We start from the raw sequence: 14,710 nt of genomic DNA, 5'->3' as shown, positions 1-14,710 counted from the left end.
TCCAATGCCCTTCTCCTAAGGATATTATATAGCCACAAGTCTAGACTTATAGCGATCAACTCTACCTTCACATTTACATTTTAACTTGAAAACCAACTTAGTACCAATGGCCTTTTTTCAAGGAGGCAATTCACACAAAGACATGTGTCGTACTTCACAATACCATCATATTCAAATTGATTTGCAACCAATCAATTTTACTATAATTTGTGCATTAGTGGACAAAGTTCTTCATACTACACACAACCAAACATGACAATTTGATGCATAAGAGGCATGTTGAAAAGCTAAATGAGTATGACTAGAAAGAGGTGCACTCAATTTACTATCACCTACTTTTTGAACCAATCACTTGGCATACCTCTAGCTTGCTCATTAGCAACCCTATCCTTATCAATTACATTTTGTAAATTTGCATTAAAAAATGGATGATTGTTAGCATCATTTGAAACCTCCATTGGTTGTTCAAGTGCCTCATTATGACTTACATTCATACTCTCACCACCATTAATTAGAGGCAACAATGTATAATGTACATTATGTGAGCTCATATATGTCCCTTTGGTATATGATAACAAGGGTTGAATTGTATCTTCCACAAAAATAATTTTTGACTAACAAAGATAAGCTTCCTTAAAGATGATGGAGCTATGACCTTTGCGTTCTAGACTAAATCCAAAATTTATATATTTCATGGCCTTATCATCCATTTTTTTGCATTGTTGCTCCAACATTGGACCATAAGTCTAGCAACCAAACTTCCACAAGTGACCAATGCCATGTTATCTAGCATATAAAGTGATCAATGAGTATATCATTGTGATCAATGCATTTCAGAAGATTTCTCTTTCAACATCTTTTGAACTCCAAAAGATGACATTTCTCATGCTTATTATGAACCACATGTTCATATCGACCAAAGTACAGCCAGCATGGCCTGCTCTTTCAACATCCCTTGACTAGAAATCTCATCAAGAATTCCCTCTCGCATGTGAAGGTCTTTCATGATGCCACATGCCTTCAAGGTGCAAGCATAGGTGATTGAGTTTGGAGAAAGGCCTTCCCTAAGTATCCTGGGAAAACAACACGAAGCTTGTTTGCCATATGCATGATGACCATATTCCGTAATCAACGCGTTCCAAGAGACGACATTTTGGACAAAAAAATCCTCATCGAGAGGTTTATAAGGCTGCCATATTTGACATCTATAACAACCAAAGCATTGCAAAACACAACGTATTTCTGAAGGATGCCCATCAAGAATTTTTTGTGCCATCGTGAGGGTCCCACATTTGACATATACATTGATTAAAGCATCGACAACTAACCAATTCCCTCTGGGTGATATTGCTTCCTCTACATAGGGCAACTCAAGAGCATTTGTTTGACCAAAGCTTTGTTTCACACAATCTTAGCAGAAAGGTCAAAATTTTGTGCTTTTGGAACGGCATCACATTTGACATACATATCAACCAAAGCAAGGCATTGTGAGAGGCCTTCTCTTTGCATCTAGTGGAAATGGCTTAGTGCTCCCTTGACACAACCACATGTGTTGGGTATATCTTGTAGTGACCACATTCCAAGTGATGACATTCCAGACAAAAATCCATTGAGAACTTCTCGTGCATCTATAAGGGTACAAAATTTGGCATACACACACACCAAGATGCTCAAGTAACCCAACTCGTTGTGTATCCTATGGACATGGTACATTCCTTTTAGGCATAATTTGTTAAACTGATCTGAAGAGCACTCCAAGAGACTTCATCTGGCAAGATACACACACTTTGAATTTGGCTAAAATAGCCCAGGACTTCCTTCCCTAGCCATTGTTGGGCATATCTTGCAAGCAATGTGCTAAAGAGACGACATTCTGGAAAGGGTGGCTATCAAGAACATTATGAGCTTTCATAAGGGTACCACATTCGACTATATATCAAGCAAAGCACTGCAAAGCAGAACCATGTTTCTCTAACAACCCAGATCTTCGTTGCCATGGCTAAGTTGAGCATAGCTGCTTCGCTTCCCATCTCTTTGTTTTGTAAAAGCCCATGACTAGCTATCTCATCATGAATTCGAATGAACACACACATACACACACACACACACACACAGATTCCCAACCTAAAAAGTTTTTGAGAGAGACTATTCTGTGTGCGAAAGAGTTGGCGGGTGAGAGAGTAAGGAAAAGATTATTAGAAGCGTTGGAAGTTGTCGTGAGTAGAAAAGCGTGGGAGCTTCGGTAAATAGAGTAGCAAGACGTACAAAATCTCTGCCATGTGGATGAACGAGAGGCATGCTTTTTAAATGAGAATAGATAACTAACAAGTAAAAAAGAAAAAAAAATATATATATATATATTAAAATTGTAAAAAAAAATGCTCTCTTTTAGTTTTTGAGTGCATTTGTTTGGAGTTGGCCAACATGTGAACAGAGTTTGTTAGGGTTTGAACTTAATACACATACAACGCCTGGATCGTTTCTCTTGCCTTCAGTTGCCTGGTTTGATAGCAGCGAGGCCACCATGACGACCAGGTTGAAGAAGAACAGGAAGAAGAGAGGTCACGTGAGTGCAGGCCATGGAAGAGTTGGCAAGCACAGAAAGCATCCTGGAGGTCGCGGTAATGCAGGAGGTATGCACCACCATCGCATTCTGTTCGACAAGTATCACCCTGGGTATTTCGGGAAGGTAGGTATGCGCTACTTCCACAGGACAATGAACAAGTTTCACTGTCCTATTGTGAATGTGGATCGGCTCTTCTCGCTTCTGCCCGAATCTGCGAAGTCTGCTCCAGAAGGAAAGGGGCCCTTGCTGGATGTCACACAGTTCGGATACTTTAAGGTGCTAGGTAAAGGCGATGCTCCCCCCACTCCTCTGGTCGTGAAAGCTAAGTTCTTCTCCAAGCTTGCGGAGAAGAAGATCAAAGAGGCTGGTGGTGCTGTCCTTCTCACTGCTTGAGAGGGTAGATCTAGACAGATATCGAGGCCTTCTTTTTTTGCTGCTCTATTTAGTTGTAAGAGGATTTTATATGAGGATTTGCAAGATGAATTTTGATGTCCTGGTGACGATTGATTGAAGCAGAATCTTTGTTAATGCGAAGGCTCTCCATTATTACCTTCTGATTGCCTACACCGGTCAGGATGGATGACTTGTGGGTTACTTAGTTTTGGTTTCTAGATTGTCATTTTGTCTGGGCACATTAAGATTTTTGTAGATTGATGAGCACCTGCCTCTGATTTATAGCCTTTTACTGTATCTGAATCATTTATCGCATGGGAAAAGTGTGCAGTGGGGGCAAAGCTACATTGAGTTGTGATGCCTGAGCGTATGGATGTTGAACTCTTGAAAAATATGTATTAGTCCGGATTACTCCTTTTTGATGGTCTGTGTACCTTGATTTTTTATCCTAACAAGGCTGTCTGGAAAGTAAGATATTCAAGTCAGAACTGCCATGGATGAATCATTGTCTATGCATATGGCTGTCATTTCTACATCTCAAATTGATGGACAGTGAATTATGTTCGAATTCGTGTTTTTCTGAGGAAAGTCATGGGATGATGAAGAGCTGCAGTGTCCTTTGTGCATCTTATTTCTGAGGTAGTTATGTTTGTTGTATTCTCCGGTTTTCAGTCTCTTGGAGGTTGGAGGACACGGATTTGGTATACTCATCTTGTACTGGGAGGATAATTTATGAAAGTGCACTTGAAGAAACCCAGTGATGCCCATCTGATGCCAGAATGAAAGGAATTCAAGAAATTTAGGTGGCTAGTATGGAGGTTGAAATGGAGCAACTGTGGAGTGGATTTGACAATGACTGAACTAATGGGCATTGAGTCGCATTCAGATATTGTCTAGTCTCTTATCTTGAAGGTATACAATCTCTTTGTTCTCATGAATGCCACTATTGGCAGGTTGTAAGTTGATTGCAGGCATATTAGTGACCATGGGCAACTGTAGTGTACTGCCTACTTTATCGACTTGAAGGAGTAATTCAGTGTGTAGTCCTGCAATACATCTTTGATGCTAACGGCCTGTCTTGGCCTCCCTCATGGGCTACATTTTATTCTGAGGGTTGAAAAGGACAGGAATCAGCTGTTGAATGTGTTAATAAAATGGGTTTCATTGGATTAAGGTTATTGCATATATACTGGAAGGAGCTTTTCTACTCTTAAATTCTACTCCTAATCAATGATTGTGTTATTTCTAAGTGTCTAGTCTGGTCAGTAAAAGGATCTGTCAGGATTTGACCATACTTTGGCCATTTTGGTCTGTTTGGCACACTGATTTGCAAGCTTTTTACAATTGCTGTTGGTTTTCTCCATATATGCTTGATGTACATTTGAAAGGTAGACTCTTCTCATCCTCTCATTTTAAATGGGATTAGTTTGTTGCGAGTTTTGAGACAGTTTGCATCTTATTTGACAGTTGCATGTGATAATTGAAGAGCATTGTAAGAAAGATTTGTGCTTGAGCTGGTTTTGCAGGCCTTGAGGTCCCCTTCTTTTTTCAAGCATGCTAATCTCCGAATTCTGCTGTTGAATGCGCAATCAAGGATGTCGGCATCAATTATCATACCATAAGTCAGAATCTACTTTGCCACTGCTGAGTGGGAAAATGTACAAGGAACTAGAGTGCTTTGTTAGCTGCATGTGTATTAAAGTAAAGTCAAGTCAAATGCAGTAGAAAAGAGAGAGAGAGAGAGACCAGTGCAAAGCATAACCTTGCTAGGCACTCCAAGAGACTTTATATGGCGAGAAAGCCTCAGTTCGCATCTCGTTAAATCAGTGGAGAGTGGTCTTGCGATGCCATGTCGCACATATCCTGCAATCACATGCTCCAAGTGCTGATTCTGGAGATTGTGCCCATCAAAAACTTTTCCATCTCTCCGTGAGGGCACCACATCTAGCATACATATCGACCAAAGCACCGCCAAAGCAGTGCCAAGCATATCATTCTCCAATAGTCTTTGACTAGCAATGTCATTGAGAATTCTCTCATCCATGTTAAAGCAGAACAGCATTCAAGGTGCAAGCATGTGTGAATGCATTTGAAGAAAGGCCTTCCCTTCTTATTTGGTCGAACAAGCCACAGTAACGTTTTCATTGACTTGTGATGCTCTTCCTGTGTATGCTTGATTTGTGTCATGAGTATCGCCTCTTCCTTGGAGTTCTTAGTGGATTTGCTGACTCTTTGTGGACATTGTAAGGGCACTACTATCGGCCTATATACATATAAAGCAAAGCCTTGCCATGTTTTTGAATAGCTTGTGGCTACCACCCTCAACATGAATTCTCCCACGGATAACATATCATGGAAGCTTTCAAGGTGCAAGCATAGGTGCTTGGATCTATAGAGAGGCCCTCGTTTTGCAACAGTGCCTAGCGTATTTGTTGCGAAGACGAGGGAGTCGCTTTTCATGCGCGAGAGTTACCCACATCCAAGTTATTGGTCACGAGAGCTAGATAATTGGTGGCTTTTGATATGCAATAACGCATTACCACATGCTTTCAAGGTGCAAGCATAGGCGAATGCATTCGGAGAAAGGCCTTGCCTTCGCATCTAGTAAGATCAGTCGGAAGCTCCCTTGCCACAGCCATGTTGGGCATATCCCGCATTCAACAGATGACAGTCCAAAGAGGATGTCCATCAAAGAACTTTTTGAGTTTTCATATAATACAAAAGCCTTTTGGAGGGGGGACCGACTCCAAGTAAATCCAGTCCTCAGTTGTTGTCAATTCCTTTAATTCTCTCTCCTTTACAAGTATTGTTCATGCCATGCTAACTAGGTGTCATGTTTATATTGGTACCTTTAATCAAGAACTTCCTCTCTATCTTCATTAGGAATTCTCTTAATGAAATGCTCACTACTTTCATTTTAATTTTGCTACAATCAATGTTATTAGCAAAATTCCGTTACAATCATCATCTCGCACGTTAATTTGAGAGCATATATATTGTTGTCCTTTGTGTATGCATCATTATAATGTGGATCATAGAATTTCTAGTGCAATCCATGGCCGTTTGGACAATTCTTGTTCATCATTTCCTAGTTGATAATGTTGACGTGAGGTTGATGTGCTCGTATGAAATCTAACATTACACTATACGGATATAGATCAAAATGCACAATTCCAATGAGTAAGCGGTTATGATACCATCCACAAATGCATGCAAAATCATTGACCTGTGTTGGATCACCCCATTATAAGGTGCACATGTTCTATCTCTGATGGTTCAAAATTTTTAGGGGGTAAGTTTCTTCCAACCATGTTGGAGTCTATGCATGTAGCGTGGAAACACACTTTGCAAAAAAGGCACTCAGCACATTAAATCTCCCATAGAGCCTCCATTGTAGTATACAAAATAAAATTATCCATGGGGTTCATGTGGTTAAACCAATGCATTTGACAATTGATAGATGTAATGTTTGCATGCCTTGCTCTGTCTTGAAACTATCAAACTTTGCTTATGGCGCATTTTTCGACGTAATTGATGTGCTCTGTAAAGAATGAAATGCTCTTGATGGTGTATAATCTAGAAACACCAAAGGACCTTAAGCCAATTCTAGCACCTTCCACCAAAGCTTCGTGGGGGATGCCAATTAGATGTGAACACTTAGTATTCAATGCACATGATCATTCATGTGCTACTGGCCTGCCATTGATGCTATCCATCTTGCACCATCTTTAATCTGTTGGGCATAGTGGATTGGACTTGAACTTTCACTCTCTTCATCTTTTCCTTTTTTCCCTCCCACTACTTATCCCACTACTCCACCTTGGTCATATTGAATGTTGAAGGAATCTCTTCTTTCAAATCTTTGCAACAAATCTTCATGCTACCAAGAATTGTTCTGATCTGTGCTGTGGATTTCTTTACGTTGTCGTGCCGTGGCACGTACATAATGTTAAATAAAAACATTCACCTCACTTTTGACACTTCTCAATGCATGGGAATAAAAACAATAATGTACATATTGTGATATATGCTGAAGCGTCTACTACAGTAGATGTCAAGTACATACCTTTTTGGGGAGTCGTGACCCTACATATAGCACCGTTGTGTGTTTTTATACTTGATAAGATGTTTTATTTGGTTTTATTATGTACATATTCCAAGTGTTTCATGGTAGCACACTCATCTCGCCTATAAAGACTAATGTGGACAGAAATTGTTGAATATAACAGGTAATTGCATTGGGAAAGTGACCCAAAATGGTATATTAATGAAAAATGATGCTTTTTATGCTTATGGAAGTGATCCCAAAAATTTAGGGATTTTTAAAATTTCGTTTGGGATTTTTTGCATCAAAAATGGCATTTTTTGGGTAAAAAATGAGTTGAAAATGACATAGTTTTGGTCCAAAGTGGAAAAATAGCACAAACATTGACACATCAGCTCATATTGCTGTGGGAAAGAGAGAGAGGAATGCTTTTTACAGAAAAAACCTACAATTTTCTTCTACTATGCAATAGCTTCCATGGTTGCCTAATCTATGTGTGCTGCAGTCCCACCTCTTCGCAATCTTGTATCTCAGCTTGTGAGGGACTGAATTAGGATTTCCCCTTATCAAAATGGTGTGTGGGTTTCAATATATAATCTCTTAAATCTCTGCATAATCAGAAAATGGTCGTCGTGAAGGTGGAAGCTCGTGTATTCCTTTCAACTGTTTGAAGTTACGACTATGTAATTGGGGGCGAGGCTACATGATACCATGAAAGCGGTTTGGGTTTTGATTGAGATTTGTTCTTGTATGAGGATTGAAGTTTCACTGGCTGAAACTTTAGTGTTTTTAAATGATCTTTTTAAGTAAATTGAATGCAATCTGGTGAACCTCTCATCATAATCTCAACTACAAAAACAAGCAAATTCCAAGCACGATAGGAAAGAGGGTTTGTGACTTTGCTGTCACGAATGCTCTTAGATTTTTAGTCACCCTTAGAAAGAGGGTTGGTGATTTTACATAAACGATTTTTCTTAAAGTGTTTGTGACTCTCATCACAAACTCTCACAGGCAGAGATCCTGCACCTTCCCAGCTAGACCACACACATTCTGACATTTCTGGTGAACCTGATGCGAAGCAGCTGGGGTGAGGATTTGTGATGATAAAAAGTTGGGTGTACATGATGTGATTTTAGAAAGGGATAGAAAATATAGAGTCAAGCAAAATTTAGCTAACCAAAGTGATAAGATGGAAGAAGCAGTGGAGATTGCATTGGATGCAGTGTACAAGAAATGTAATGTCTTCGAGGGTTATGACCCAGAAGGTTTTCTTGAGTGCTATGCAATGGAGATGAGGGTTCAAGGGGTTCCTGAAAGATTGATGATTATGTCTTTTCAACAATTGGTGGCTCCAAATTTCTACCAGCAAGTACAAGAGATTGCAAAGGAATGTGGAGACAACTGGGATGCTTTTTCAAATGCTTTTACACAAGAAACCTTGGGCTTTATGGAATGGAAAATGGAGCATATTGCTTCTCCAAAAGTAGATGTTGTGTAGAATGTTGAAAGTAAGAAATTGATACAAGTACCATGCTATACAATTGATCGCAATCAAATTCATGAAAAGCTGGAAGTTATAATAGATGAGTTGAAGGGGATCGGGGAGCACCACATACGGAGAGTGAGAGAGAGAAGGAGACACACGACACACAGATATGGGTGGGGAGACTTAAAGAGTGAGCAGCCCCCTATACACTTATGCTATGTATAAGGTATACAAGTCAATGGGCACCCAGACTCTGGGCGGTCGGGCAAGGCACAGACGCCTATACCCCAACAACCTCCCACTTAAAGGCGACTGTGCCTTTAAGCAAGGGAACCTAGTCTAAAGACTACAAAAGGTGAGAGAAAACCGCTCTCAACCGATGCCCACTGGCTGGCTGTGATCGTGTGCATCCGGCTGTCCTGCTCCCGTGTAAGTCCATACACCACCAGACGTACCGCACACGTACTGCAAGTATGTACGCAATACCTGCATATCTCCCTCGTGCACTATGCCATCATCAGTCAACAAACGACTGACAACCCCAACTGCAAATGCTCCCACTGCAGCTGCGATATCCGATCTCAAGATCAATATCTCATACATGAGACCACCGAATGCCGATGCAATGCTAGCGGGCCCTGCTAGCTCTACGGAGCATGCATCAACATATATATCCCTAGCAATAGGCATCTCTGACTGACAAGGCGTGTCAGCCACATGCATCTTCTGACTGTCCACAAAAGACGCATCAACCTGTCGTGCAACCTCAGAGCAAACTAGCTGCTCTAGGTGTCTGCTGGAAGACATATCCTGCACAACTATATCCCCATGCTCACTGTCAAGCATAGAAAAGAATGATTGCATAATCGCTGACGTTTCAGCCTCCTCTGCAATCATCCACTGCAAACATGACCACTCAATCTGCTGTGACTCACTAGAGCTCTCATGCTCTAACTCCGTATGCATAGACTCTTGCACAACGTCCTCCTGTTGTGACTCACTAGAGCAACACCGCTCTACCTGTCTATCCTGCATAGAAGTATCTCGCACAACTGACTCTCTGCTTTGCTCAGTCACTAGCAAAGCATGCATGTCTGACTCTGTCACCTCTCTGTGTGACTGCTCAACTCGTGCCCCAACTGTGTGCACAACGAGCTCACTACTCTGCACTCCATGCAAAGTATCCTACAACCCACAAGCAAAAGAGACTCGCCTGCTCTCTCGTTGTCTACCTGGCTGCATGATCACAGAGACAACACCGTCTCTCGCGTGATCCACATGCAATGGGTAACCTGTACCACTCCTGGCACCTCTCGCAATCACTAGCGAACCCAAATGCATCACAAAATCTCGCTCTCGTAGCGAAATCTGACATCCACTATCCCGTAACTGTCTGACTGAGATCAAATCCCGTCTCAGATCTGGCACATAACGCACATGACGCAGGGTAAATCTCATACCACTGGGCAAGGACAAACATACATCTCCTGTACCCTCAATGTCATACATAGCACCATCAACCATGTGCACACAACCAAGTCTCCCACTAGAAAACGTGCTAAACCACTCACGATGCGACGTGACATGGAAAGTGGCATCTGAATCTAGTAACCAATGTGAAGACAATGTGCAATCCGATATGCAATCCGTAGACATAAGATCGTCTGAAGACAAGCTAGATATAAATGTGACATCGCCGTCACAAGCATACTCAGTAACCACCGTACTGATCTCACTAGCATCTGTCGTGCCCAAATCTGCATCACGCATCTGTCGCCTCCGTTGTCTCAAACGCCTGAAACATCGACGCCTAATGTGCCCTCTATGTCCACAATGCCAACATGTCAAGTCTCTATGCCGTCGAGACTTGCGTGTGGGACCAATCTCTCCCATGGACATAGAAGTGGGACTAGACTCCCCTGTAGATATGGATGTCGCGTACATAGCATGTAAACTCTGCCATAAAGCATGAGTTGTAGTCTCTCTCGAGACCTGCCAGTAAACAGACTCAACCAGATGCAAACAAATCGTAGACATGGCTAACTCATCAAGATCCTGCCAATCATCATCACGCATAGAATTGGGCTTCGCCGATAAACCACGCAAGGGTTTATCCTGCCCCAAATCCGCCAATGCAACAAGCATATGTTCCTTCCAAGCAACAAAATCTACACCATCAAACTGTGTCAGACCATAACGCTGGAAGTCAAATGAAAAATCAGCCATAATTCTCGCAAAAGAGCAACCAACAATGAGTAGCAAATGTCAACCAAATCAGCCCTAAACTGGCTCGAATCGCATCAACAAAAGTCTACAAATATGGCTATAAGATATGGCTACAAATCAGCCCCAAAACAGCCCCAAAATTCAGCTCTTAAACAACTGCATAAACAAGTCACAAACGTGTCCCAGATCAGCCTACAACTGAGTCATACATGGACACCTGCAAAGAGGAAACAATGGCTGAAAATTCAGCGCCCAAATAAGCCCTCAAACCTGCCTGTAAACTTGTAAACCTGTAGCTGAAACCTGCTGAAAAAACCTCAAGCCATTAGTGCTCGAATCCGGCTACCTAGCTCGTAGCCACACAAGCATACATCACAATACTCACTCCTGTGAGTGTGCCAAGATAACTGTACGCCTGTCAAACCCGTGAGCTAATCACCAAGCCCACAATGTGCGGTATCGATGCATACACACACACAAATCTCCCACCTGCAGAGAACACCGCACGCAAATGCTGAGTGCAACCCGCAATCTCTACCTAGATCGCACAAATGATACGCATAAAACTCCTGGGAAAATTTCGCCAGAGTTTCGTCAGTAAAACGGCCACAAAACCAGTAACCAAACTGACTCCACGCTCAAAATCATGAGCAACCAAAGCACATCAAACCGCACTCCAAATGCATGCACCAATCTCCACACTTTGCATACATCATTGCAAACACCTGCAAATCTAGTACACAAATATCTGCTCTACCTGTGACTGCCAAAAAAACATGCTCGAGGCATACATTGCCGAGCTCAAAATGCAATCACATTAGTCTCCCTGAGCATCAAACCACATAAGGCATACATCGTATCCTCCCACCTGTGAGGAAACTTGCAGCAAATATCACTCTCACATCTGAGAGCAAACCATGTGTGGAATCCTCGACACACAATAAACAACTGCTGCTGCAGAAAATTCAGCGTTCAAAATTTTAAAATTCTGATATGACGAGCGCGTCCGGAGCGTGCCAAAACCCCAAGGTAAACTCCTGGATCATATGTATCCGAGTCCGGGTGTGAAAGCTATGCCAAAAATAGTGTTTTTGGGACCCGAGAGTGCACAAATAAACTTGCTGCTGTACCTGCTGTAATTCAAAGCATAATTTCAGCAAATAGACATCACCATCACGTCCGGAGCGTGCCAAAACCCTGACCTAGACTCCTGGATCATGTAGATCTGACTCTGTATGACGGAGCTACGCAAAAAACTGCGTTTTAGAGCCCGAAAATGGCAAAAACGAGCTGCACACAGTTTTGAACTTGCTCCTGCTCCACTCTGCGTGATGCAATGTCCTCTCAATGCAAGCTCCAACACAAGAGCTCTGCCACAACAGCATCCAAGCACTCGAATGTCAAGCTCTCCTCCGCCGAGCACTTCTCTAACGAGCTCCACTGAGCTCAAAAGCTCCTCTCACCAAGGAAGCCGCAACCGCCTCCTCGACCAAGCTTGACCACACCAAGCTCCTAAGCTCCAAAGACAATGCTCCTCAAGCTAAAATCGCTCTCCGTGAAACTCCACCGTCGAGAGCGAGCGAGCTATCGCCTCGAAGCTCTCAAAGCCGTCGTTCTCTCTGCGGTCACCATAGCTCTGATACCAATTGAAGGGGATCGGGGAGCACCACAGACGGAGAGTGAGAGAGAGAAGGAGACACACGACACACAGATATGGGTGGGGAGACTTAAAGAGTGAGCAACCCCCTATACACTTATGCTATGTATAAGGTATACAAGTCAATGGGCACCAGACTCTGGGCGGCCGGGCAAGGCACAAACGCCTATACCCCAACATGAGTGCCTTCTACAGAACAAAACATTGTTACATACAAAAGATGAGGATGTAGTCAAAGTTGTTTATGCAAAACTTGGTGTTTCAGTTTTGGCACATGAGCATTGTGCTTCCTTCTGTGATGCTATGGAGTTTGCTCATAGACCTATGGTCAAAGATACTATGCACGGTACTCAATCTACAAAAGATGCTTATGTGAGCTCAATTTCTATTGGCATGGGTCCTACGGGCAAGGCCACTATCACGATCGGACAGTGTGTACACTAGGAGGAGGCTATAAGATAGCATTGTTGGGTGGAGACTACCACATGTATTACCACCGCCCTTTCACTAGTATCTGAGCTATTTTTTAAAAAGGGAAAAAGCGGGTTGCATGTGTATGCGACGCGCTGCTTCTCTCCCACAATCCGTAGACAGCGACGTCTCCGTTGTGCAACAAAAAGAAGACATGCACAATTTTCTGTGTGCAGCGCACGAAGGCAAACAATGACAGCCGGCCGTAACCACCCCACCTACGCCCTCCATTTCCTCGGGTTGCATGGGCATGCAACGCGATGCTTCTCTCCCACGATCCGTAAACAACGACGTCTCCACTGTGCAGCAAAAAGAAAACAGACACAATTTTCTATGCGCAGACAACCACCTGCAACCGCCCCCATCCACGCACGACCAAGGCGGGCGACCAAGGCAAACTCGACTGACAATTCTACAGCATTGAGGCTCCATTGGCATCGTTGGTGGCGCACGTAGGAAGGCCTGCTTAACCCTTGCATGAAGGAGGGTTGAACCCACCCCATGAGGGTGAGAGGCCAACACTCTACCATCAAGCCATTGAGCTTTGTTGTGTATAATCAAGGAAAGATAGCATACTTGTGTTGACAAGAAAGCTAGAAGGAAAGGAAAAGCTTCAAACTTCAAGGAAGTAGTTTCACCTTCCTTTTCACTTCTTAGAGAAGGGAAGTTTTTCTCCAAAAATTCTTTTTTCCTCAAGGAGGTAGCTTCAAAGTGAGCAAAAGCCTTCACAAATACAACGAATTTTTGTGAAGAATCCACGAAGGTGTTCTTACGACGAACGACACGTGAAGCGCTACAATTTTCGCAAGGCGAGAATCGCATGCGATGCAAATCGTGGAGCATAAAAAACACAAAGACTTCAAGCTTTACAAGGTACAAGTTGATATTTTTCTCTCTCTTTACATTAGTGTGTGTTTACCATGGCGACTGAGGATATCCCACCTACACACACTTTTGATCTTGAGCATGTAGATCAAAATCAGGGCACCACGGGTGCTACCGACACTAACATGCATGACGATGATGATCTAGGAGATCATGATCTTGTAGATATGGCTGCTTTCAAGACTTTGAAAAATCACCAAAGCATACTTGAACCAACCTTTCTGCACTCAATCCAAATGTTACAAATCTTACTAAGCTACTTGTGAAATTTATGAATTCGCAGACGGCTCAAGGAGCCACAAGTGACACAGTTCAAGGAAACCAAGCTCGCACGACTCAAGGAGTTCAAGAGACAAATGCTTTAGAGGATGCAGAAGGTAGCAATGCATTGCTTGAGAATTCACCATTCCTGAGTTTCACGGGGAAGAGCGTGATTGCAACAAGGATGCAGTCAATATGTTCTTACACAAAGGGAGTGATATTCATAGATTGAGACATGCCCCGGATATAAAGACGGCTATGGAAACAAGTCTATCTCTTAAAGGCAAGGCCTATAAGTGGTGGATAAAATTTCCAATAGTTGCCCGTCCTCCGTCTTGGGCCGCGTTTCAAGCTTCTTTCTCTAAAGAGTTTCTGGACTCCAATGAAGAAGATAAGAATTGGTTAGCATGGGATGCATGCCACATGTTTGTCCTCTCTCTCACACAGTACCATTCGAAGTATCGAGAAATCATATTAAAACTAGAAGGTCTAGATGAATTCCAAAAGATACGGGGTTTTAATAGGGTCTTGACAAAGACTATCGTCTTCATGTTAAGACCCAACATCCAAAAACTTTGGAAGAAGCCATCAATCATGCCCAAAGATATGATAATGACCAAGAGAGAAAGGGAAATGTTCCGTACTTTAAGAATAATTTTGCTAAGAGCAATGTGGCTAAGAGCCAATGGTGAGGTAGATCTCCCGCACGTTCCAAGAGGA

The 14,710-nt window shown here is 42.6% G+C and overlaps 1 protein-coding gene across 1 annotated transcript; it reads left to right on the top strand.

The window, feature by feature from the left end:
- The first annotated feature begins 2,467 nt into the window (after nt 1-2,467).
- LOC147450890 (large ribosomal subunit protein uL15x-like) lies at nt 2,468-3,120 on the top strand. The gene has a single exon (XM_086519880.1). The coding sequence runs from the start codon at nt 2,525-2,527 to the stop codon at nt 2,957-2,959; it is 435 nt and encodes a 144-aa protein (XP_086376006.1). The 5' UTR covers nt 2,468-2,524; the 3' UTR covers nt 2,960-3,120.
- Nucleotides 3,121-14,710: the final 11,590 nt, after the last annotated feature.

The sequence above is a fragment of the Adiantum capillus-veneris genome, chromosome 9, assembly GCF_014529385.1.
Source record: "Adiantum capillus-veneris isolate H3 chromosome 9, ASM1452938v2, whole genome shotgun sequence".
NCBI classification, from domain to species: Eukaryota; Viridiplantae; Streptophyta; class Polypodiopsida; order Polypodiales; family Pteridaceae; genus Adiantum; species Adiantum capillus-veneris.
The sequence above is the reverse complement of the archived record's forward strand: the minus strand, read 5'-3'. Positions and strand labels throughout refer to the sequence as shown.